This window comes from Amphiura filiformis, chromosome 1 (assembly GCF_039555335.1).
Source record: "Amphiura filiformis chromosome 1, Afil_fr2py, whole genome shotgun sequence".
NCBI classification, from domain to species: Eukaryota; Metazoa; Echinodermata; class Ophiuroidea; order Amphilepidida; family Amphiuridae; genus Amphiura; species Amphiura filiformis.
In genome coordinates, this window is record NC_092628.1 from 31,847,791 (window position 1) to 31,871,629 (window position 23,839).

The 23,839-nt window shown below is 36.4% G+C and overlaps 1 protein-coding gene across 3 annotated transcripts in view; it reads right to left on the reverse strand.

The window, feature by feature from the left end:
- The window catches only part of LOC140143879 (receptor-type tyrosine-protein phosphatase delta-like), a 284,842-nt gene that overhangs the window by 88,052 nt on the left and 172,951 nt on the right, over nt 1-23,839 (reverse strand). For all 3 annotated transcript variants that reach the window (XM_072165844.1, XM_072165736.1, XM_072165794.1), the window contains one exon: nt 9,106-9,387. In XM_072165844.1, coding sequence (XP_072021945.1) covers nt 9,106-9,387 — 282 coding nt within the window. The remainder of the gene's footprint in view (nt 1-9,105; nt 9,388-23,839) is intronic.

Sequence of the window (23,839 nt, forward strand, 5' to 3'; positions counted from 1 at the left end):
AAGTCCCCACATTAACGGTTCGGTAAAACCATTCTCTCTCTTGCTCTCGCTCTATCTCTCTCCACTCAGTTAAACAACTCTGACAAGTCAAATAAGTTACTCCTGTAATTGAATTTCTTTGCCAATTCAAATGTTTACAGTGAAGAAATAATCATTGCCCCACTTCAGAAGGAAATTATCACAACAATCCATCTCTTTGCAGTTATTTTTATCATCATGTTGGTAACGAATACCGTCTGGTACGAGAGTCGCATATGCCGTCCGACATCTATGAGCGATGATGATGATAACTGATGATACAAGGGGCAAGTTAAGATATTTGCGTTATTGCAGTAAAATAAGCAATAAGTTTTTTATGTATCAATGTGATGTAACATTGGAATATCAAGAACACCACCTTTGAAGTTCATCAAGCAACTGATGTATCAAATCAGATTCGAATATAAATATTTATGTTTAGACCACAGAGCAGCTTCTTGGATGATGGTCATAATCAAATTAACAATAATTTTGAACTGCTAAAAGCTTCTGAGATTTAAAAACACATTTCTTACAATATCAGAAACAATTCTTTGCCAGTTAATGCTCTTGTTTTTTCAAACGCCTAATTAATACCTCGACAAAACAGTTTCCGCCTATATAATGGTGCCAAACACTGCATAATTTATGCAACTGGAACTCAATGCTTATCATTTACATTGTTTTGCTTGTGAATACGTACGTCAATCGCTGACCATGTGAAATGGCGATCACACTTTTACTCTGTTGCCATAACAATAGAGACACAAAATGCTGCTCCAGTTTCTCGCGGGCAGTCTTAATATCGTATTAAATATTTATAACAGACTGGGTCAGCTTTATTCCCACTTAATCTTCTTCATAACAGTATGCAGTGTAACAATAATTGCTAATTATTATTTAATGCACTGCGTGCTGGCCAAAGGCTTCAACATAAAAAGTCACAAGTTTAATGATATTTTCTCAAAATATTAAGAGCTACCGCAAGAACTACTGAACCAATATTGTTTGTACTCATTTTAATGCATTTTCACACTGATTCCAAATATGGTCGCGAAAATGTACAATTCTGACATTTTTGAATTTTTAAAGAAAATTGGAAACTTTCAACACCCGCGTGGAGAGGGCTAACCACCTTAGCAAACGATGTCTTGCATGTTTTTGAATTTGTTTTCAACGTGCAACTGCCTGAGAGAAGTAGTATACAATGGGCTATTCCTGTTGAAATCCACACACCCTCTACATAGGGGTGTAGAATTCAAATAGAGTCACAGTAACACCATTTATAAATATTCACACTCCCTGTGTGAATAGTAAGGTCATGTCTTCCATATGGGTGAAACAGTTGTTATTTTCAAAACTACTTGACTTTCTTAAAACCTTTCTATAGATTATAATATGTAATTGAAGTTGCAAGATATTAACTTCAGAATATTTAGTTGTGATTAACTTTCGAAATGCAAATTAATATTTAATTTAAATTGCTGCTACTATGAAAAATAACTTTCCCAATTTCATTTGTCATAAAACCCAATTCGCCTAACTGTTCCCACCATGAAAAAACTGTGAAAAGGTTATTTGATCACAAACTAAACATTAAACAAAATAAATGAACAAAATAAGAGAAACTATGATTCTAAAATGTCTTATTCGGCCAAATTTCTGTCCCAAATGGTCAAATCCTGAGTCTATATTTAGTAAGTTTCTAGATACAAGCGTTCTATGTGAACTATTCCAACCCTGCTAAATGTTAAGCACGCCTTCCAGGGTTTGCTCATTCAAACAATAGACAGGCCAAGTAAAGTTACACGCACCTTGACCTCCGAGTAGCTGCTAGCAATCAGCCACATTGAATGGTACAAAAGGCTAGCTATGCTAGCTGCGACTGAGAACAAATACAGTACAATCTGGCCATATTAATAATCTGCTGTACAGCTTTCAAACTACAAGCTCACTGCATTCCAAAGTTAATATCACCATCATTTATAGTTTTATAATCTTGCTCTGGTAGTTAACTTTTACACCCCACCTATTCTCCGTACATGCAGTAACTCTACCCTTTACCGTTCTCATCTATTTTGCTACACCAGTAAAACACTTAATATCTCTAGCATATTTCATGACATCAGTCTACACTGTCATACTAGCTCTGTTCATAAAGTGACTTCACCTTTCACGTTCAGAATCCTTATTTTGGTTGCATCAGTACCTTCAACTTATTATTATCATTCTAGCTCATCAGTTTATCATCATCTTTGATCATCTTAGCTCTTCTCACTATCTCAGTAACTTCAACCTTTACCATTTTTAACTCTCGTCACTAAGCATTACTCTTTAATTCATCATCATCCTACACTATTTAGTTAAGTTCTGATATTGTGCTATCTACCGAAGATAGCAAAATATGAAAACACACATCTTTTTTCCCCAAATCCTTCAGATGACCTATGGCTAAAATGTTGCTTTCCACTGCAAGCTTTTATCATTGATGAGTTCATCATCATCATCCTATATACCATTCAATAGGGGCCATTTTCTCAAAGACCTGTTCACACCGATTGCCATTTGTAAAAACCATCATATACCGTGTGAATTTGGTATAGGATGCAATGTTGGTCTCTGTGAATCTAACCTCATCTCACTAAGTCAGTTCATTGCCACCATTTATTATTTCAGTTGGTTCTTTATAGGTCTCAGTACAAACCGGAGATGGTGCTCTCATTTCCCTCCTGGAACGTTTTCACCTGTATCAATTACAACATGTTATTTGAAAACCGTACCGGCGATAAAATATGTCTGAAAAAGTAATCAGGTTTAGCAATGATCGTCTGCTCTAATTAATGCAGAGGTTTTTCCTCTCTACTTGGTTAAGCTTAGGACATAGGTATAATGGTTTAGGAGTCTCTAATTATTTTAGGTACTTGTTAAAACAAAGACTCCTTAATTTTAGTACAAACATGCTGAGTACTAGTTGCGTGGTTCTAGCTTTTGATACAAGGAGAATATAGTTATAAATTCAGTTCTATAGCCTAATTGCTGCAAAACGTTGTAAATTACAAGTCAAAAACCAAATAAACAATTACGCTTCTGCGCAGTACACATGTAGATTGACACGATGCCATGCACAAACACCAGTGTCCGATAATTAAATATAGCAACAGTAGTATTAATATCTTTGCTCTTGAAATAAATAATATTTTTGAAGGATTCTTGAAATTTAGTGTGCTGCAAATCCTGTAAGCAAAGGTTAAGACTGATTAATTTAGGTCATGCCAGGGACATCAAGCCAAACTGATGCATTGCATATGATCCTTTTACTTGCTTCTATAGCAAAGCAAAGACAGGACATAAATACCACTTGGCACACTTCTAAATTGCCATCTATAAGATAGTGTGCTCCTTGTGATGTTAATTAGCCTCTCTTATCTTTTCCTTGATGAATTGGGCCATGTAAAATGTGGTTGAGTATTGCGACAATATCGCTGGCTGGGACAGTTACAAGCTCATCTATTACTGGTTGTTAGTGGTTAGCACTGTCCGTGATAAGCACATCTTCACACAAATAAACAATAGCTGAACACCTTGCTCTTAATTTGAGAGGCATATAAATAAGGTGAGCCTCAGAATAATAATAAAAAAGATACAATATAAGCATCTGAGTGAGTGAGCGCAGGTGATTCTTTCTCTAAATCAAATTCAGTTATGGTTCACTTTTCAACATTTTCAGCATTAAATTTCATGTCTTATGGGTGTGTGTGTGGGTGGGGGGGGGGGTGCAGGTGTGTTCATGTAGTTTCATCAATTGATGGGCATGTAATATTCAATTTCAGATTTTAGGTTTGCTTTTCAAGGCAACCAAATAAAATAAGAAACAAACCCCACATAAAAAAACTGTATTATGTTGTGTGGGTGTCTATATTCCTGAGTTTGATTTAAACCAGGCTTTCCAAGGCCAACTTAAGTGATGTAAAATATGGGACTCCATCATTTATCCATCATTACCACCATCTGGTGCGCTCTCTTTTGTTATTCCTTGCATGCCGACAAGGAAATTCAAATAAGACGCTTCAGTGGATACAGCAATAGTGTTTGGATGACTCCTACTTGACATTTGGATCTAGATGCTAAAATCTTTCAATCTATACCAGGATAATGTTGAATCATCAGAATCGAGCAATGACTTATTCACCTTAGTGAGAAAGAACCACAGAGATTTCCCCCTGTTTTTTGTTCAATCACGCTTGATTTTAGATTACAAGTCCTGTATGATGAACATGATTTAAAGCCAACTTAATTTGCCTCTCCAGTTACATGTCCATATTTCAAACTCCTTCAGACTGGCAATTTCATCACGCTCAGTATGTTTTATGATGTTGAGACGGTTTTATACCGAGGTGGGTGTGGCAGCTGGCATGTGTATAATGATAGAGACCAGATTGTCAATATCCATGTCTGTGCTAGTCTACCAGCTACTGACCATGTTGACCTACCTGTAGACCTATCTACAAAGTACCATACCATGCAACAGATCTTCCTAAATGTTATAGTGCATTCGAATAAGAATAGCACACACCAAACATGCTAAAGGTGAAACAGCCAAGAGTACATCTCAGGAAAAAATGTCACTGCAATATTCCCAGGCAATATTATGAACACAGTGTAGATAGAAATGTGAAGTTCACTCGAGAACGGGTCCTCTTACATGTACAAACTTGATTAGAAATTCCAAAGTCATAAATTTCACATTTTTCTTTACAGTTATTAAACAATTGTTTTTGAGATCCTGTTTGAACTGAAAAAAAAACCTACTTTAGAATAAATCATAATATGGTAAAATCGCATAAAACATGCATGTGAAATTGATGCAAAAGGCTGGCACAAAATTTATTTACTTGAAAGTTGAGGTCACTAATGTTTTTTCATATTTACTACTGCCCCTCATCTCTGATAGGTAGTACAGTTTCAACCCCATCTCTGTCAACAACATCATGGATGATAAAGTACTTCCATCTGTGATTACAGAAATGCCAATGTTACGCACATAGTGCCCTTTGGAGGCAGCCTTAGTCGCATTACCATATTCATCAGCCCATGTGTGTTGAAGACTAATCTTATAAATTCTTCCATCATTTTGCAAATGCTCTTTGAAGACATAGGCTGTTGAAAACATGCAAAATGATTAAGTGACAAAAATGATTTTCTATGAGTTCAAACAACTGAGCCAAAAAAACATTTCCTTCCACATTTTTTCAAACAAAATATTACAACTATAAACTTATCATGGCAATATTATTTTGATGCATTAAAAGACACTTAATTTTAAAGGTATGAAAAAGTACAGATTCTAACGATCTAAGATATTTTTGCATGGAAAATGTTGACTCTTGTTCTCTGAAGTCAACTTTTGCTATACAGGTTTAAATGCAATGGATTTATTACGCAGGATGCTCAACCTCAACAATTATTCTAGATCAACCTCTTGTCATCTTTTATGATTACTTGTTATTGCGCTTTTCGTGTGAGAGGAATATGTCTAAAAAGCACTCCAACTGGACAGTCATTATGGAAGTCCACTCACGAACCGTCTCTTGATCGTGTTTAGATTCTGTCTGTGCTACGAGAGTGCTTTAGCCCCGCACTATTAGGTTTGGAGCCTTGGTAAAAACAATACTGAAATCTCGCAAAAGCGGATGTCAAGGATCTCAACAAGTGGGTGCCACTGCCCTTGATGTCTGAGTAACCGCAATCTAAAATGGCCACCGGTGGTCAGTTGGTTCCCTAGTGACTCCTTCACGTGCCTTTAGAGCTGTCTTTTGCTTAGCCAAAAGCTTTTAAATGAACTTGTCTTTGAGTGTAATCAATCCATGCACTGTATTTTTGGTTGGTCAAAACACCTTTGAGGACCATATTGAGAGGGTAGATGATGCTGACCACAAGATTAATGAAGGCTGCTGATAAATTCAGGGGAAGATGTAGAGTAGAATTATTATAATGACAATACCATATTGCTTTATCTTAAAAGCTCTTTGGAAATAAAGGGCAAACCATTATCTGAATTTGCGTATCTACAAATAGTTTTCCCGCTAAGTCCAAAAGCAGAAAAAGGGGTTTTTAACTACCAGAGGACCCAAAGACCCTCTAAACCAATAATTTCACTTTAGCTAAAATTGACTCAACAAAAACATCCTTAGATGGAAAACTGCTTAAATGTGTCCATGAATCATTTTACTTGTGTAAATTTGGTGCAATAATGACGACTAGCCTACATGAATTAAAAAGTTTCTCGACAATTACAGAAACATTTAAACATTTACATTTCAACAAATAATAAAGGCAGTCCTGTGTTAAATGTGTAACTTTGTTCCTCTCTTGAGAGAAAATATTGGAAACTCACACTATATGTAATAATCCATTCAAATTTGCTGAATTACCTGCTGAACAAACAGGGACCAGTTTTATTGATCACATTCATTCCCCAGTTTACAACTATTGATTTCTATCTTTTATCCCCAGCTTTATCCAAAAACAATTTGTTTATAGACTGAAAATGTTTAACAACTCCTAACCTGACAGCTTCTGAATGAGAAATGTTTTACAACTCATAACTTGACAGTTTTTGAATGGGTATACCAAATGTTGTACAATAGAAATAAATTGCTTTAGTTATTCATTATTGGAATGCAGTATTCAGAAAATGTAACTTATTTATTTATGTTGGTCTTATGGGCAACAATAAACTGCTGCCCAAAGAAAGATCTTCAACACAGATTGTTACAAAAATGAAATAATGTTAACAAGGAAAGTCTAAAATGTTTTTCAACTATAAAAGACTGAAAAATAAAAAGTAGGTCTTTCTGTAAAAAGTTCACACCACTGAATGGACACATCAAACGTGCCATTTATCATCTATTGTCTAGGAGACACAATGCCAACACAAATAACATGTCACTGATTCCCACATCGGTATAAAGATCCCAGACACTACTTAGCACAGATGAGCAGCAAAATGCTAAAATGGTCTCTCTAGAGTCTTTCTTTCTTTTATTTGCAACTTTGAGGCCAAGAACTTGATTTAAATGTTAACCAGAAGAAGTGCAGGGTCATAAGGTAAGAAGCTAACCTAATTCTTTTTGTTAAAAGAATTCAAGGAATAGGGAACATTAAAAGTAGATTTGTCTGTCTAATTAGAGTTAAAAGGATTTGGTGATACCATTATATTAGACTGATTACTTTTTACATTGAAAAACTTTTCAATCAAGGATTTTCATGCACCACACTTTTGTGTTCTGGTAATCATTTTGTGTTGAACTGCTGCAATGGATTAACCAAATTAGTCGGCATTAGCTCAGGCTAGGATTGTGTGCACTGCATAATCTTACGTGATTCCTTTTGTCACTAGGAACATCAGAGAAGTTGTATTTGCAGCTATATAATTCAACGCCTATGTTTCAACTAAAAAATTTAAAATATGTAAACTAATATTATAAAATCAAATAACCTAAAATCATAATCTCCCAGTACATCAAAGCTTGTTCCTCACAAAGGCGCCAAACTTCTCACTCCAGCATCTTCGGGAACGATTTTACGGTTCGTTGACGCAGACACAAACAACTAAACCCAACTCCCTGGTTTACATAACAAACAAACTGATCCATCTATAAACACGTCTGCAACACTCCCATATTACATTATGGCAGGTTTGGATACAAAATTTTCACACAATCTCGGTAGCTTATCAAAAATGAGCGAGAAAAAAAAACGAGGTTAAGTAAGAATAACTTATGGCAATCGCAAAGAAAATAGCCAGGTCGCGGTTGGCTGAAGGTGTGAGCTCATCAGGGATGAAGATTGGTGAGATGTAATGGTGACACTATCCATCATAACTGACATAGAAGATGATATTGAGATGATATTTGGGACAATTCAAATGTGCATTCCTGGTTTCCTTTGAGATGAAATATGGTATTGGTTTTGCTGACACTCTTATTCTTGTCATATTCTATACAACAGAGATGGGAACTCAACAACACAATTATAACACCATTCCTGTCATGTTGATTTCCAATGCTATTACTTGTAAATTGTGGATAAAAAAAACCCTTCTTAGTATCCAAATTTGGCTGAATATTAAATAATTCAAAAGCCTCATTGTTATCTTCTAAAGAAAGCTGTTTCTGTCTTCCACTGTAGTTCAAATGCCTCTGATAATGTGATATCTACTGAAGATAGCAAATATGAAATCAGATTTGTCTTCAGTCTTCAAGCCCCTGAACAATCGATGGTATTTTATGTTCTCTACTGAAATAGCAAAATATGAACTCAGATTTGTCTTCAGTCTTGAAGCACCTGAACAATTGAAGGGTATATAATGCTATCTACTGAAGATAGCAAATATGAAATCAGATTTGTCTTTAGTCTTGAAGCACCTGAACAATTGAAGGGTATATAATGCTATCTACTGAAGATAGCAAATATGAACTCAGATTTGTCTTTAGTCTTGAAGCACCTGAACAATTGAAGGGTATATAATGCTATCTACTGAAGATAGCAAATATGAACTCAGATTTGTCTTCAGTCTTGAAGCACCTGAACAATTGAAGGGTATATAATGCTATCGACAGAAGAGAGCAAATATGAAATCAGATTTGTGTCTTCAGACTTGAAGCACCTGAATAATTGAAGGGTATATAATGCTATCGACAGAAGAGAGCAAATATGAAATCAGATTTGTCTTAAGTCCTCAAACCCCTGACAAATCGATGGGTGTATAATACTATCTACAGAAGATAGCAGATTGACAGATTAATAGTTAGTCATCTTTTTCACTTCATATTTCATTAGTTCTGATATACTGGAATATCTGATACACATACCTCTGAGTATTAGATACTGAAAACAGCATTAAAAAGAATCATTAGTTTTCTTTATCCCTCTCAATTTCCTAGGTCCTTCGTTTACTGCTATCTACTGTAGACAGCAAATTTAAACAAATTCTCTCCAATCACAAAGTACCACTCAATTGATTGGTGCTATCTACTGAAGATAACATTTAATCCATTAATTCTTCTGATCATTCAAAGTACTTACATGGATAAACATTCAAGTTGGCCGATGTTGTCGCAGAGCCTTCTGAATTGCTAGCGATACAAGAGTACTCAGAATTGTCCCTTGGTGGTTTCAGTGGTTCGATCCATAAGATGGATCCATCTGGTATGGGCATGATTGTGTATCTTGAGTTGGATGCTCTTTTGTTTCCTTTCATCCATTCAAATGTAGGGGCAGGGTTTCCGGATGCTTTGCATATAAAGGCGATGGGTTGGTCCTCCAAGCCACTCTCATCTTGTAGCTCTTGGGTTATCACAGGTGGAGCTGAAATTAAGTGAAAAAAAATAGAAACTTTGGTAATTAACTTATTATCAATTATCTAGTTAAATACATAAAATTTGTTAATCAAAATATTACGAAAGTGTAATTCTGTAAAATAATTGTGGGTGTGAGGGTGTATGTGTAGGGGCATATGTGGCAATATGCTTTTTAAAAATATGCAAAATGCCACTATTTGAAGGCAATTGAGTTGTACAAATTTTCACTAAAACAAGTTTCCAAAAACAGTTTTGAATTGCAAATCAGATTCTCTTGTAACATGCAGGTATAAGTTCAATTGCTTAACAAAAATAAGGATTTAACACCACCTTTATTACTGCCAATTGAAAACTCACATACGAAACATGATTCCAATTCTTTTGTGCATGAGATTTCTACTTTATGTCATATGTCTGCCAAGTCAGTTTATTGTTTGATATTAAAGTAAGAAGTTGACAAAGTGAAGCAACAAATGAGATGAGCATTCATGTCTCTTTTCACTGTCATAATATGATTATCTTTCAAAAACATATTGCAAGAGTATTCCACTCCATGTAATAAATAAAGCTGCAGTGTAACTGCCTCATCAAACCTGCAGCTGTTACAACTGATCCTTCACATCTCACTAAGATCTCGAACAACCTCATTATCACCACAAAGTTCTTTAACCCCAATAAGCTTGTATACTCATAACATGACATCTGAACATGTTGGGTACTTAAACTCATCCTCAACAACTTGAGGTTAACTTTTAAGTTATGATTGTTGTATGAAGGTCGCTGAACTATGCCATTGAAGATTATACCATTTTGGCTTAATGTAATCTGAAATCAGCTTGAGAGCAATGTTCCGCCTTTTCTACAACTTTAAAGAGACAGTTTCAAGTATATATGGTAACACAAGTAGACAATCTCTCTATTCTGTTTGAACAACAAGTTGATGATATTAGCAGTGGCAGGGTTAATGCTTTGGAAACAGTAAACCGTTGTTCAAGTCGTTTTCCTTTCATGCCATTCAAGAAAGCTCAACATTTTAAAACCCAGGCAATTTCATTGATAAAATGATGTGCTGCATGCGCAAAAAAAAAGCTTTGTTTTCAGTTAAATTACACAGGTCCTCTTTTACATATCACGTCTGCAATAAAAGCAAAATTTCACATTCTGCCTCGTTAAGTGGGATGCGCAAGTTGATTGCGGAAAATGTCAATCTCTTTTATGTGTTGTCATCAAGGCTTTCAGCACTCAAATCTAAGTGCTTCAAAACGATCACATTCATCATGCAAGATCAGCCGGAATTGGATGGTGAGGTGGTGCCAGGTCATAGACAGATCGAGGAGTTGTGTTGCTATAGCGGATCACATATCTTATTGGGTGGAAAAGATATATTATTGGATCAAACAAAATGGCAACAAAGCAACATAGAAAGGAGAAAAGAGTGTTTGGCCATTGTATCTACCGGGTAACATAACAATAACCTGTCAGCACTGATGTCAAGCTTAGGCCAATGCTAGAGTTCCGACAAAGTCGAGCGCAGACTTCCTGTTCATCCATCAAATTTACGTTTGGACAGTCTGCTGTCTTTACAACATTCTGTGGGCTGGTGAAAGTATGTGCCTGATAGTAATTCCATCACACACATACCACATGGTCTCATTCCTGAGACTCTCTCGGAAGTTGGCAAACTTTGTGGTTTAGGAAAAGCAGCACTAAAGGTGCTGAAACATTGAAGAAGGTTGAAAATGGATATAATGCACACTACATAAAGTACAAACAATCTGATGATCCCTGTACAAGAAGCTGTGAGTTCATTTATCCTCCTCCCCCCCCCCTTTATGGTCTGCTGTTTGACACTCAATAGTTAGTTTCACATCAAAACCTGCAGAAACAGAACATTCTTGATAGAATGTTGGTACTTTGATCTCAACTCTTGAAACACCTGGCAACAGCAGAATCCCTCAAATACACAATTCAATAATCTGCTCAAAGTGAATTAAACTTGGTATACTTGGCATTGCTGAATGAAACAAATAATTCTATTGTTCACACGAAAATGGAGAACCATGAACTTTATATTCGAGCATGAATTATTCTTACACATAGTCATGATAGTACATGCATGAAGGGATTTTTTCCTTTCTGATTACATGGGTCACATTATTAGGTCACATATTCAGACATCAATGGTTTCCCTTACATCACTGTCTAACCAAGTCCATCAATCACTACCAGTGTATCATGCCCAAAATTACCCATCTCAATTGTCTCCATTTTGTAACATCCCCATTTGAGCTTCCTACTTAATTTACAACCATTTTTGTATGGAGGGACATGAAATGTTCAAAGAAATACAAAATAGCATACTTTGTTTCTTTCATGCAGTCACTTGAGGTAACAACCTGTGCTTTTGCAAGAATGTTGGAAGGGCCCAGTATGTTGGTGCAATAGCTTGGTTCCTTGGGGGTAGGAGTATGTACAGAAATAATTTGAGATCTATACTAGCTTCATGATCGGGGTTGTTCAACTCATCAAAAAGGCTCAGGTAAAACTCAAATGTTTGAAGCTTTGTTCCTTCATGGAACATTCGGTGATATTTTTTGTAGCATTCTTTATTTTCCCAAATTTGGCAAATACACACATTATTCAATGACCTTTCCAAAAGGTTAAACGGTGAATCGGTCTGATTTGGGTTAAAGCTTCCGGTGACATTAAAATCTCATCTCATTATGAGACACATCAAGGCACATTAGCTTGCCGATCTAATAATACTCCTTTAAATGTTGATGGTGGTGAGATGAGCGGTACCACCATAAACCAATCTTGTCTAGATGGATCTATAGACCACTTGACATCACTGTTTATCAACAATGGCGAGGGATTCGTCTATCGATATGCTTGAACAAGCCGCTTCACTGTTCAATGGCTTTCTTGTACTAGATGAAATGTGGCGGCGATTTAAAATGCACGTGCCCTTAGCAGACTACGATGCGTCACGCACACTGCAGGGCAAAGAACAATTGAAATTGCCATGATTGGCGCGCATACTGCCGGGCAATGACGTCACATGCCAAGTGGTCTATATAGATCTTATTTGCCCACCTCTAAACCTCATCCTGATGGAAATACCATCCTGAATCTAAAGTTCACACATAGGGCAGACTAAAGGTAAAAAGCTGACAGCCGCCCAATAAAGAATTGGGGTAAATTTGGAATACCTCCATATTGTAATACAAGCTTTAGGGAAAGTAAAATACCACAAAGGTTGCGCACCGTCTCTGGTGTAACAGAACAGATGGGCATTTGCAGCCAGGTGTGGTAGACATATTGAAGTCTTGTCTGGATGATGCACAACCATCCCCCTCATTCTACATGTATACTCGCAAGGAGGAAAAGTAAAACCACATTTTGAGCTCTCAAGGGACTTCACAGAAAATCTCTTCCATGTGTAATAATGTAATTATATGCTTGATGAGTTTATTGTTATAGTTACCAGATTATTTTCAAATGTGAAAGGGTATTTCTATGAACATTATGACCCACTACTATGCATGTTTGTACTCAAGAGGAGGAAAAGTTAAAACACATTTCAGTGTCGCCAGGGATTTCTTGAAAATATGTTCCATGTGTCATGACGTAATTGTGTTTGAAGCTGGATTGAGTAGACTCCAATGCTGCACAGATGTATGTTTGAATTCTGAGAATATATCCAATACTAATGGAATGGACCACAAAAATACAAGATGGAACTAATTCTTGACTAGGTTTTGAAATCTAGTGTTGATGTTTCTTAGCTTTATCACCCAGATACTATGCTATCAACAGTTTACATTTGTATGCAGAAACTTAAGCCTGGCCAAAAGCATCCTTTTCATTTCATTTATTTGCGGGTCTATTTGCGGCATATTGAATCCAACTGAAATCCCATTTTTTGATGACACAGATTTCAACCAAATGCCACCACAATGGTTTTACTTAGAATAAATCTAACCAGAAAAACCATGTCACTGACTCAGTAATACAACCAGCTTCAACACTCTCCATCCCCGTACATACACATCATAATCTGGCACCACATGTGGACTGAACTATGCCTTTCTAGACTTTGATATTGGATTTGAAAATGTAAATGTGGTAAATCTACAGGTAATTTGTATGCAAAATTTCTTTTGAAGTTGAACAAAAAGATGATATCCACTGCTTTCTACCTATTGTCAACAATGCATACAAGCTAGCACACAACTGCTTCATACTTCATACTTTTATTTTTCTTATTCTCTCTTTAAAATACATTACCTTCTCTATTCTCAGCCAGAATTCAATATTTTCCTCTTGTCCTCATCCCAACCCCTGTACCATCTCATTACCCCTTCTTCCACTCTTCTACTTCGCTCCTCTCTGCCACTTTCTTCTTTATTTACCTCAAAAGTTCTTCTCTATTTCTCTCAGGATGACATTTCTATGAAAAACCTTTTAGTATTCGATTTCATTCTCAATTTCTCTACCTCACACTTTTTTATCTTTCGTCTCCCCCTATCTTCCTCTTTTTGCCTTTTCTTCGTCTTATCTCTATCGTTTTTTTCTTCTCTGAGAGAGAGAAATTTCCATAAAATGTCTTTGCAATCAACAAGGTGTAGGTATGAGTTGAGCATACCTAGGCATGTCTCGTCATGCTAGCATTCCAATACATGTATATGCCAGTTATGGGTTTGTGTAGAATGACAAAATACTAGGTGAATAATGAAGTCCCAGCTTTTTTTTTTCCTAACAAATGTTTTCACACATACCGTCACTTTCCATTACAGACAGCACAAAACATTGCAAGAACTACCAGCCAAAGAGAGTATGTAAAAGTCTTTTGCAAGGTGTTTAGCTTGCCAGGTATTTTCAGCTATATCCTTGAATTAATGATAAATTCTGTCTCACTTAATTGTGTTCACAATCAATTCATATGTCAGAAATAGTCTGCGCAAAATTAGTTCATGACACATTAATTTATAGGACCCGTTTTTTTATACACAGCTATTTTTGGTTAAATGTTGCTTTTTAGTGAATATTCAACATTCCAATACCTAATTACAAAATGCACTTAAAAAAAGCAATTTTCTTTTCTATAAGGATTTTAAAACGAAGAAGAGTATTACGGAATAGTCCATTACCCTAAAAGGTAGGGAAAGCATGATATGTGAATGATCCCATCCTGATATTAAAGGAAGCATGGCGAGGAGAGGGAAATTATAGGAATGAATGCAATAGATGAGATGATATGAGGGTATAGATACAGAGTTGAGGAGATTATGTTAATCCTTCTTAAAATGTCAATTTACTGTCATTCAAACACAGGACCTGAGCTATTCTAGTCTGATGCTCCACTGACTGAGCTAATCAGTCAGAGCTGAGCTATTTATCAAAAGGGTATGTAGATTTCATGGCTAACAGTAACAGTTATTAATTTCATTTTTCATCACTTCATAATATCACATATCATGACTGGATCATTTTATTTCAATCTTTACTAATCAATTTTTCCACCCCTCATATCAAGTCCTGACTCCTGCATATACCTTGTGCAGTTCATCTACCCTCAGCTAGATAATCTAATTGATTATCAATTAGGGGACTGTTACTACTGCATACAGGTGGAAAGAAAGGAGACATTAACTTTACAATTATCACGCATGTCCCTTACGGGCACAATTTTTTTAGGGCAAAAAAAATCAAATCCGTGTTTTAGTTCTTAAGTGAATGACACAAGAGGATACAAGAGGATGAGCATTGCGAGAATTCTTTTAAACATTTTAAGAAGCTGTGCATGCCGAGAGTAAGCCGGTGAAAGTCGGATGTGTTTTGATAAGAATCTTGCGATAATCTGACAAGTTGTTATCGGAAAAGTGTCAAGAGATACACAGAAGGCTTCAGATACAAGGAATGTTTTTAGTGGGTGTTCATGTTTGTGCATTACAATCTCGCTTGAAAATATTGAAGATATTGAAATGTCAGGGTGTTTGTCTGCGGGTATCGTTGGGGGGGTGTGTGCAAGCGCATGGGATGTGTTTGTGCGGGGCGGGTGTGCAGAGGTGTGTGTGTGTCACAAGTAATATCTCTTTCTTGTTCCTGTCCGGATACAACATGTAAGACTACATTTTTATCTGCTCCTACACTAAAGGAATCTGAATGCTGCTTGCAAATTTGAAAAGAAACTGTGTTCAAAATGCTACTGTTAGTAGTAGTTGTCAACTTGGTTTGCAGCGTAGGCCACTGATCTGTTGTTCTATAACACATCACACCAGGCCAAATTCAGGTTACAATGAATAAGATTAAGGAAACCAATTATGGATGAAATATCATATGCTGAGGTGTGAATATATCCCTGGTTATTGATCCCTACACCTCTTAAAACCTGACTTGGCTTCATATCTACCAAATTTACTATCAAATTTACTATAGCTTAGATGGCAAAATGTGTCCAGTGTGGCCAAAATTGTTTGAAAAGCAACACTGTGTGATGATGATCATACAATCTGTTGTTTTATACTGCTTCTTAGTTTATCGAAAACTCATAATTAACTCAAAGTAGAGTATGTTAATCAGGCATCCTGTTTTAACCTGATTATTCCATTCTATAAGCAAAAATACCCTAAAAGATGCAACAAGAATTGTTTCGAAGTAGCCCAACCCGGTGATTAATCTACCACACTGGCAATACTGACCTCATTTTAAGGACAACCTAAAAGAGATTCAGTAATCAAACTAATGGTGAGCTAACCTTACAGCTGTTGCTAAAGCTCCATCTTTTACACCTGATATATCTATGGTGTCCGGCTTCCCCTGGGGCGGGCCGAAGCATCCCAGACATCCTTGCCTGTGGTCGGTAGGCGTGAGTTCGCATCCATACAACAACGACGTTTTAAGGATTCACCGTAGAGTTTAGGGATTCGCCCATGTAATTGATGGAATCCAATCTTGTTGAATGAAATGGGAAGAGGTTAGGTTTCAGATGAAGCAGGCTTTAAAGTCTCCACCTTTGATGTGCTCATTAATTACAGCTAATTGGATTCACGGTAACGAGTCAGTTGGACATGGTCCAAATTGCTCAAACTGAAGGCATTGGGGATTGAATTGCAGATTGTTTTATTAGCGAATATCGCAATTTTGGGTATGGGTGATTTTTCATCAATTAAGGCAATGAGGCTCAAAATTGCCAAAGTGAAAAACAGCTTGTTGATGCTAGAAAACCTATGTTTCCATGGCATCATAATATGCCCAAAGAACACATAATATCCTTAATAGGTAATTCGCTCAATGAATTTGGTCGTTCAAGAGTATTATAATCATAATATATAAATATGCAATTTAATTCTTTATGGTTGATAGCTCTGTTTCCAATTCAATAAATTTGCTAAATTCAAATATGTTAACCTTCCAATATATCTTCATTCAATTTTGACAAGCGGCCACATAATGACAAGCCACATTACAACAAGTTATGGAAATGGAACCAGAGGCACATTTGCCATTGTTTTCAATTTCCAACCTCCTTCAAGTGGACCAATTCACCTCTCCAGGAATTTAACCCCTGTTCAATTATAACATAAATATCTCAAAAGAACCCTTGGGGATATAAAAATAAGGAAGAAGAATCCAAAATATCTCTTTTTGATCATTCCCGGAACGTTTTATAACCGGTCAGCATACTTCCAATACATACTTGCTTCAGTATAGAAAGTGCTGCAAGTTACATAGTGTTTATATGCTTGTTTTTGTCTTGCTTGATGTCTTCTTCATTCTATGCTCATTACATGGACATCCAATAACTTTACTATAAAGAAGATTACATCTTTCAACACAGAATGGACTGCTTTGTGAAAGCATACACAGGTAAAAGAAAGTATATGCATATGACTGTGAACTCAATGCAAATTCATTGGCATGTAGTCAGCAATGGTTACAGGCATGAGAATGGATTTTTGAAAACTACCTGAAATGGCGCATGAATTCGGCCTTAAAAAAGCCCAAAACAGCCTGAAATTTTTTTTTTAAATGCGTAAATTTTGGACAACAAAACTGCCTGAATTCAGGCAAAACCCTGAAAATTCTCATGCCTGATAATGGTTAATAAGTGACTACCTACTTTAACAGTATGCTGAGACAATGTGCATTAAATGTAGGCTTACTTCTAACATTACCTGTAAATTTCTGTAAAATTATCATTTTACAGTATTATTAGTGTGTATGGCCTACAACCTTTTGTATTGTTGCACTAGCAAACCCTCAAATAAGTCATCAATTCCATTCTGATGATTTGGACAGCTGGTATTGAGGGCTGTAAGAGGGGAGTTAACCCCAGCCTCAACCTCCTTGTCCTCAAAAGATGATTGACCTTAAGATGACCTCATTATCAGCTGTCATCAGCTAAGGATGTGTCAAAACTGCAACTGTTTACTATTGGGGTCTATATACATCTCTGCTCTATGGTTTCAAAATAAAACTGCAATCCGCTTAATGCCATGTACAATAATATAACACAATACATTTTTACTTCATCCAAATAAATAAGCGAGTTTTGCAATGGATCAAACCATCGGATTCTAAATGCCTTCTAGCTCTATCTATCTAAATAGAGTTGGAATTGTTGGATTTTGCCCTGGATCACATCATAATAAAGGTGCTGCTGATGATTGTCTGAGGGGTCAATTCCATGTGACCGATTTCTTTGAGATGCAATGTTCAGAAAATCCAATCTATTAACCCCCAAGATTTGGAGTGCCAGTAAGTCAGTCCGATAATGGTATTTCAATTGTAGGTCTGAACTTAAAGGGTCACACACAGGTAGAACATGAATGTGTAGTTTACAATTCAATACTGTAGGCCTATAAGGTGAAAATTTTGTTCCTTTCTTTTATTTTCACACTTTGTATCCATGATATATAAAAGCTTGCGCAAATATTTTTTACCTAGGCCTATATGGTTTAATGTGTTACTGTTTGTAAAATGAAAATATAAGAAATCACAAAACTGCTTCCAACAGTTCAAATTGCAAACAATTAATTCTGCTGGAATCACGCTGATGCTTTACAGTACAATATCCCACTTTCTGTGGTTAACAAGCATTTTCTAGCTATTGTATTGCATGAGCAGCCAATCACCAGCACTACGGAATCACCCACTGGACGTTCGCTTAATTTTGTAAAAGGAATCCTGCTTTTGATTTTAATGTGCACTTACAATGCATTTCGTATGTTATGCTTCTGCCTTTATCAAACTTGAAAGTGAAAGTCCGGAGTGAAAGTGTACCTAATCAGTTACAATAACACCCCCTGATATGGCTGTTCTCAACAGATAACAACATAATTGCTGATGAAGGTTACAAAATTAATGTCGTTATTAGATTTGGAAACAATTTGATGAAACCATCCTCTAATATTAATAATGAACACTGAAGAGAGTAGTAGTGTGATGTGTATGGAAGCAACAAACCACCCACAGTAAATGAGGTTGCTCCATCCAATTGATGCATATAATAAGGAAGACAGACCATCACCACGGGATGTACCGCCCAAGGCGTGACCACCCCTTCACCACTTTCACTTTGAGTCTAAGTTTAAGTGAAAAGCTTGAACTGCGCAGTTTTCACTCTATTTGGAGTGTGTGTGATACAACATAAATGTACATCAATTTCTTTACCTATAATCAACAATTAGGGCCTAAACCAATCAAATCAAATGCTCTTTTCCCCCTCTTAACACTGACATTTGCTCATCATTTTACTAGAAGATACAATAAATAAATTCACTCTAAATGAAAAGGAAGCAGTGACCAAATTGTAACACTGGTTTTCAACATGTGATTCCCATAGATTTTACACCAATTGACCAGACATTGGGCCAAATACCTTTGACATTGACCATGACAGCACACATGGGAACTACTTACTCATTTTTGTCATCAATTCCCATGAATTTTCACCCATTTTTCCCACATTATATCAATAATAGTGACCTCTCTATTACCTATTTATGACAGAATGTTGATGTAAGTCACCTCCGTGCAGCTGATAGACATGCCCAAATTAGCCTCATAAAGTTGTTTACTACAAATGTACATAAATCTATAAAACATGGGAGCATGACCCAGCTCATTCAAGTTTTTGGTTCATTTTTTTTTGTGCTGCAGATTCACTGATTGTTTTCCCATTTGTGGGCAAGTGCAAGCCAAGTTATTTTCATTATCAGCCCTAAATCTGGAATCTTCATTGAATGCATTACATTGTAATGTCACAAAGCCAGAGTATAAGCCAATGCCTTTCCTACTGAACAATGCAATGCAGGACAAGAACCAAATAGGTCTGTCAAAGACCAAAACAATCTGCTATATGAAAGAAGACAAGAGTGGTACTTATAAAAAAAAATCATAATACTTGAAACATACAATTCAAGCCCTATTTATTGCTAGAAATTTTGCTCTTCTAGTCAATTTATTTATTGCCAGAAATTTTGTTCTCCCACTGAATGTGAACTATCATTTCCATCTTCTTGTCTATCTTGATGTGTGTCTTTCTGTGTGTCTGTCTTTCTCTTGGTGTGGACAGTGTGTCTGTGTGTCTATCTTTCTATACCCTGTTCTGTCAGTCTTGCCATTATTCAATTCATCTAAAGCATAAACCTATGCCTTGTGTAGGACAACCTCTAGTATAATGCCATTTCCAGTGTATTATGACAGCCATTTCTGGATGTGACCTCAGCTGAACTTCTTCCCACATTTCTCATCTATAAATGTTCAGTGCCAAATAAAAATTCCATCAACTTCACACCCCATTCAAGCACATACAAAAAGCTTGGATTCCAAAAATACACATTGATCGGGAAAAGATTTCGTGGCAAAATACTAAAGGAAATATGACTGCTTAATATGCAAAAATCAATGGCATCCTATGCCAGGGAAAGGTGACAACGCACACGTGCGCGCAATACAAGTCTAGCAGGAAATGGAAATATAAATGTAATTCAAGATGATCAATTTAGCAGCAAGACATTTTGCCGAATATTGCTCCATCTTAAGCGGTACAAAAAACAGGGCAAAATTGTATAGCTTCGAGCAACATCACATGACCAGTCACAAACTGGCAAGTCTCTGTTTCTCACTCGGTGATTATTACATTGGGCTATTCCATTTAATATCCACACTACCCCTGTGAAAGATTTAGCTACAGTCTTCCAGAGGGAGTATGAGTTTTGAATACAATAGACAATTGGGAAAAATACTCTCTCCAGTTGGGGAAGATATAGGTAAAGCCATAATACAGGGGGAGTATGGGTTTGAAAATGATTAACCCTGACCAGTTACCTTTGAAAAACATACTCCCCCTGTGGAAGATATTTCCAAAATCTTCCACAGGGGGAGTGTGGATTTAAACAGGAATAGCCCATTGTAACTCAATAGTCCAATAGACTGGAGGAATGCAACATGCCAATGCACCGACTCAAGACACCGCTATAATGCTCTTTGAAACACAAGTCAAACATTCTCTCGTCTCGTGCAATCTCCGCTTTTAAACCAATGATATAAACGACAGAGAAAAAAATCTACCCGTGTTGGACTTGTTTTGCCAGGCCCTCGGCAAACTAACAATCCACGGCAAAGTCACGGTACATAAACACGGTGAATTTAGCAACGATACAGTGTACACCCATGGTTCCTGTGTATCCCTATGCAATATTGTTTTACAATTCTCTAGTTACAAAATACTGTTTCTTCCTAATGAGAAAGTGTCACTCGTGGCAATTTGAGCTGCGTTGTTAAACCACCAAATTTTTGTGCTACGTAAAAATTTAAAAGGCCATTTTGTGAGCTTCCTTCTCGGTGGAAAATCGCAAACTATACCAGATTGATCAAATGTACATGAAAATAATCAAGCAAAAAAGAAATGAGTTTAAAAGCTACAAAATTGTTTCAAATCATTTGATGATGAAATTACATTTCAGTTAAAAGCGTTTTTTATATTAACTCCCAAGCAAGCTATGGCAAACAACTAAGACAAATTCAACATACACCTGATACTTCAGTATGGTCTTGCTCTTGCCCTTTTCAAACCAAACAAATGTATTTAATAGTACCCTATAAACTTCATTCCCAACGTTTATTTAACTAAAAAACAACTTAATCATCTCATTCCTTTCTTCAGGCGTAAATCCCAAACCCCAAATCTTGAACTAATGTTTCCTAAATTTGCACAAATTCTTTGGGTTTGTAAAAGGTTTACTGAGCAAAACTCAGAGCTGTTTGAACCAATTTCCCAAGTGAAATCGGACGTGATCGGAGCTTTTTTGTGCCCTTAAACCAATGATGGAATATGCTGGGAAGTGGCTTGCATTGACAAAATCTGGTTCAGGTTTCTCAAGTGTGGTAAAATGCTTGATGTGGCAATTATGTTGATATGTCGGGGTGTGTGCATGTGAGTGGGGGTGCGCGCAACTGTGTGGGGTGGGGTGTGTGGGGGGCTATATTTGCCTGCATGTGCATGCACCTCGCTTATGTACACTGTAGGCCTACATTGTTTACACACAGGTCTAAATGTATCTTCTGTGTGTACACAACAGACGATACACATAGCTCAGAAATAAAGAGGTTTGGGAGGGGCTTGGGTAAATGCATGTATCAACAACAACAAAATGTTCATTGTGCACTTCCAAGTTAAAGTACCCAGGAAAACAAAATTCCACCATTCCATTTCTCAATAGACTGAGACACATCAATAAGTTCCCTCCCATTATGAAGTCAAAATAATATAATATATAGATCTACTTTGCTCAAAGGAAAGAGAGAAATGCCAATCTACAAGATATGAGTGAAAGTACTCTGGCTGTCTGTCCACTGTTCCCATCCAACATCCGTCTCAACAAAACAAAATATTATATCTATAGCCCAATACTGCCCAGAGGCCAGAGGAACGACAATCTGCCGAACTAAAATATGAATGATAGAAAATGTCTATGTTTGTATACCGTGAGTCCAAACCGATGTCCCCTCCATCCTAAAGCAAGTGTATTTTGGTTGTGACCAGAAGGAAATGCGATAGGTTTTGGACATATTTGTCGGATTACATCGCTGTAACTCTATCTTAGATTAGTTAGGTTTCATTACTCACTTAATAATCTCTGGAGCTTATGCCAAAACAAGTACGGCTATTAAACTACGGGGATGTTGCACTTGTAGCAAAATCTAGATTTCACCTGGTTTACTGATTGGAAAATTGTCACAAGCTGATTAAGAGAAAGACAATTTGAAGAATGAGATATAACAGTGAATGCTCGCTAATAATATTAAACGTGACGGTATTAGGCACAAGTTTCAAATGAATTTTGTGTACACAGAATGTTTCTTTCCCAATTTGACAACAGTAATAATTAGCAGCAAATTATGGTAGTAATCAAAACTTGTAATTCCATGTATATAAAGACTGAAGACATTTCATCTGGACCTCGATCCTCAAAAACGTCGCTTTCTGCTCACAGATAAATGTACTCTTCATTAAATTGAGTGAAAAATTAAATTGCAGTGAAAAGGTGTAACAATTATTGCAATAAATTGCAGCCGCAAGCAATATATAGCTTTTATGGGATAATATCTTGGATTAATTAAGCACCGAGCAGGTGTTGATATCCAATTAATGATTTTTAAATGATATCAGCATCTGAATAGTTTTTTATCCATTTTTGATCAATAATTTTTTTATTCTTCCAACATTAAGTAGTCGAGTGTGACGCTTGTGATTTTTTGGATAAAAAAGAATATTTCGCTCATCTACCATCAACTACCCTCATGTTAACGTCATTTAATTAGTAAAAGTCTGTAATCGATAACCCTCATCTAAATTGATTTCTCCTCTAATATATCAAATTATACGTAGTATGTTGGCATCATAAAGCTTAATGAAATATCTCAGACCACACAGTATGTGTTACATCAAGGGTTGGGTCGCAATCAAGTTTGCGTCTCTTTTTATTTCATCATTTATGTTAACGCATGGAGAAGATTATGAATGGCAGATAATAGCTGCCTTAAGGTAGTGTTTTATCTTGTCAGGTTGAATGCCTCCTTTAAAGTATCAAAATGAAACTTCCAAAAGATATACTGTGGTTAATTTACTACACAAACACAAGAAGTACACATAGCCAATCCTGTCATGAAATGTGGAAATGCATGTGGCAGCTATTGGGCTTCTTTGAAGATACTACTTTCTTGCACTGGTGCTGATGTAAAATATGAGTCAGAATCAGAAGATGACTTTACCATCTTCAACCCATTATGTCCAAGAATATGGCGTCATTTTATTTTTACATGATACCACACTTCCAAAACACATGCCTGTATGGATTTGGCGTGATGATGTTGTTGTTGTTGCCCATGGTAAAAAGAGTTGCCTTTTTTTTTCTGGCTATAAAAATGTGAAGAGAAACCATAATCAT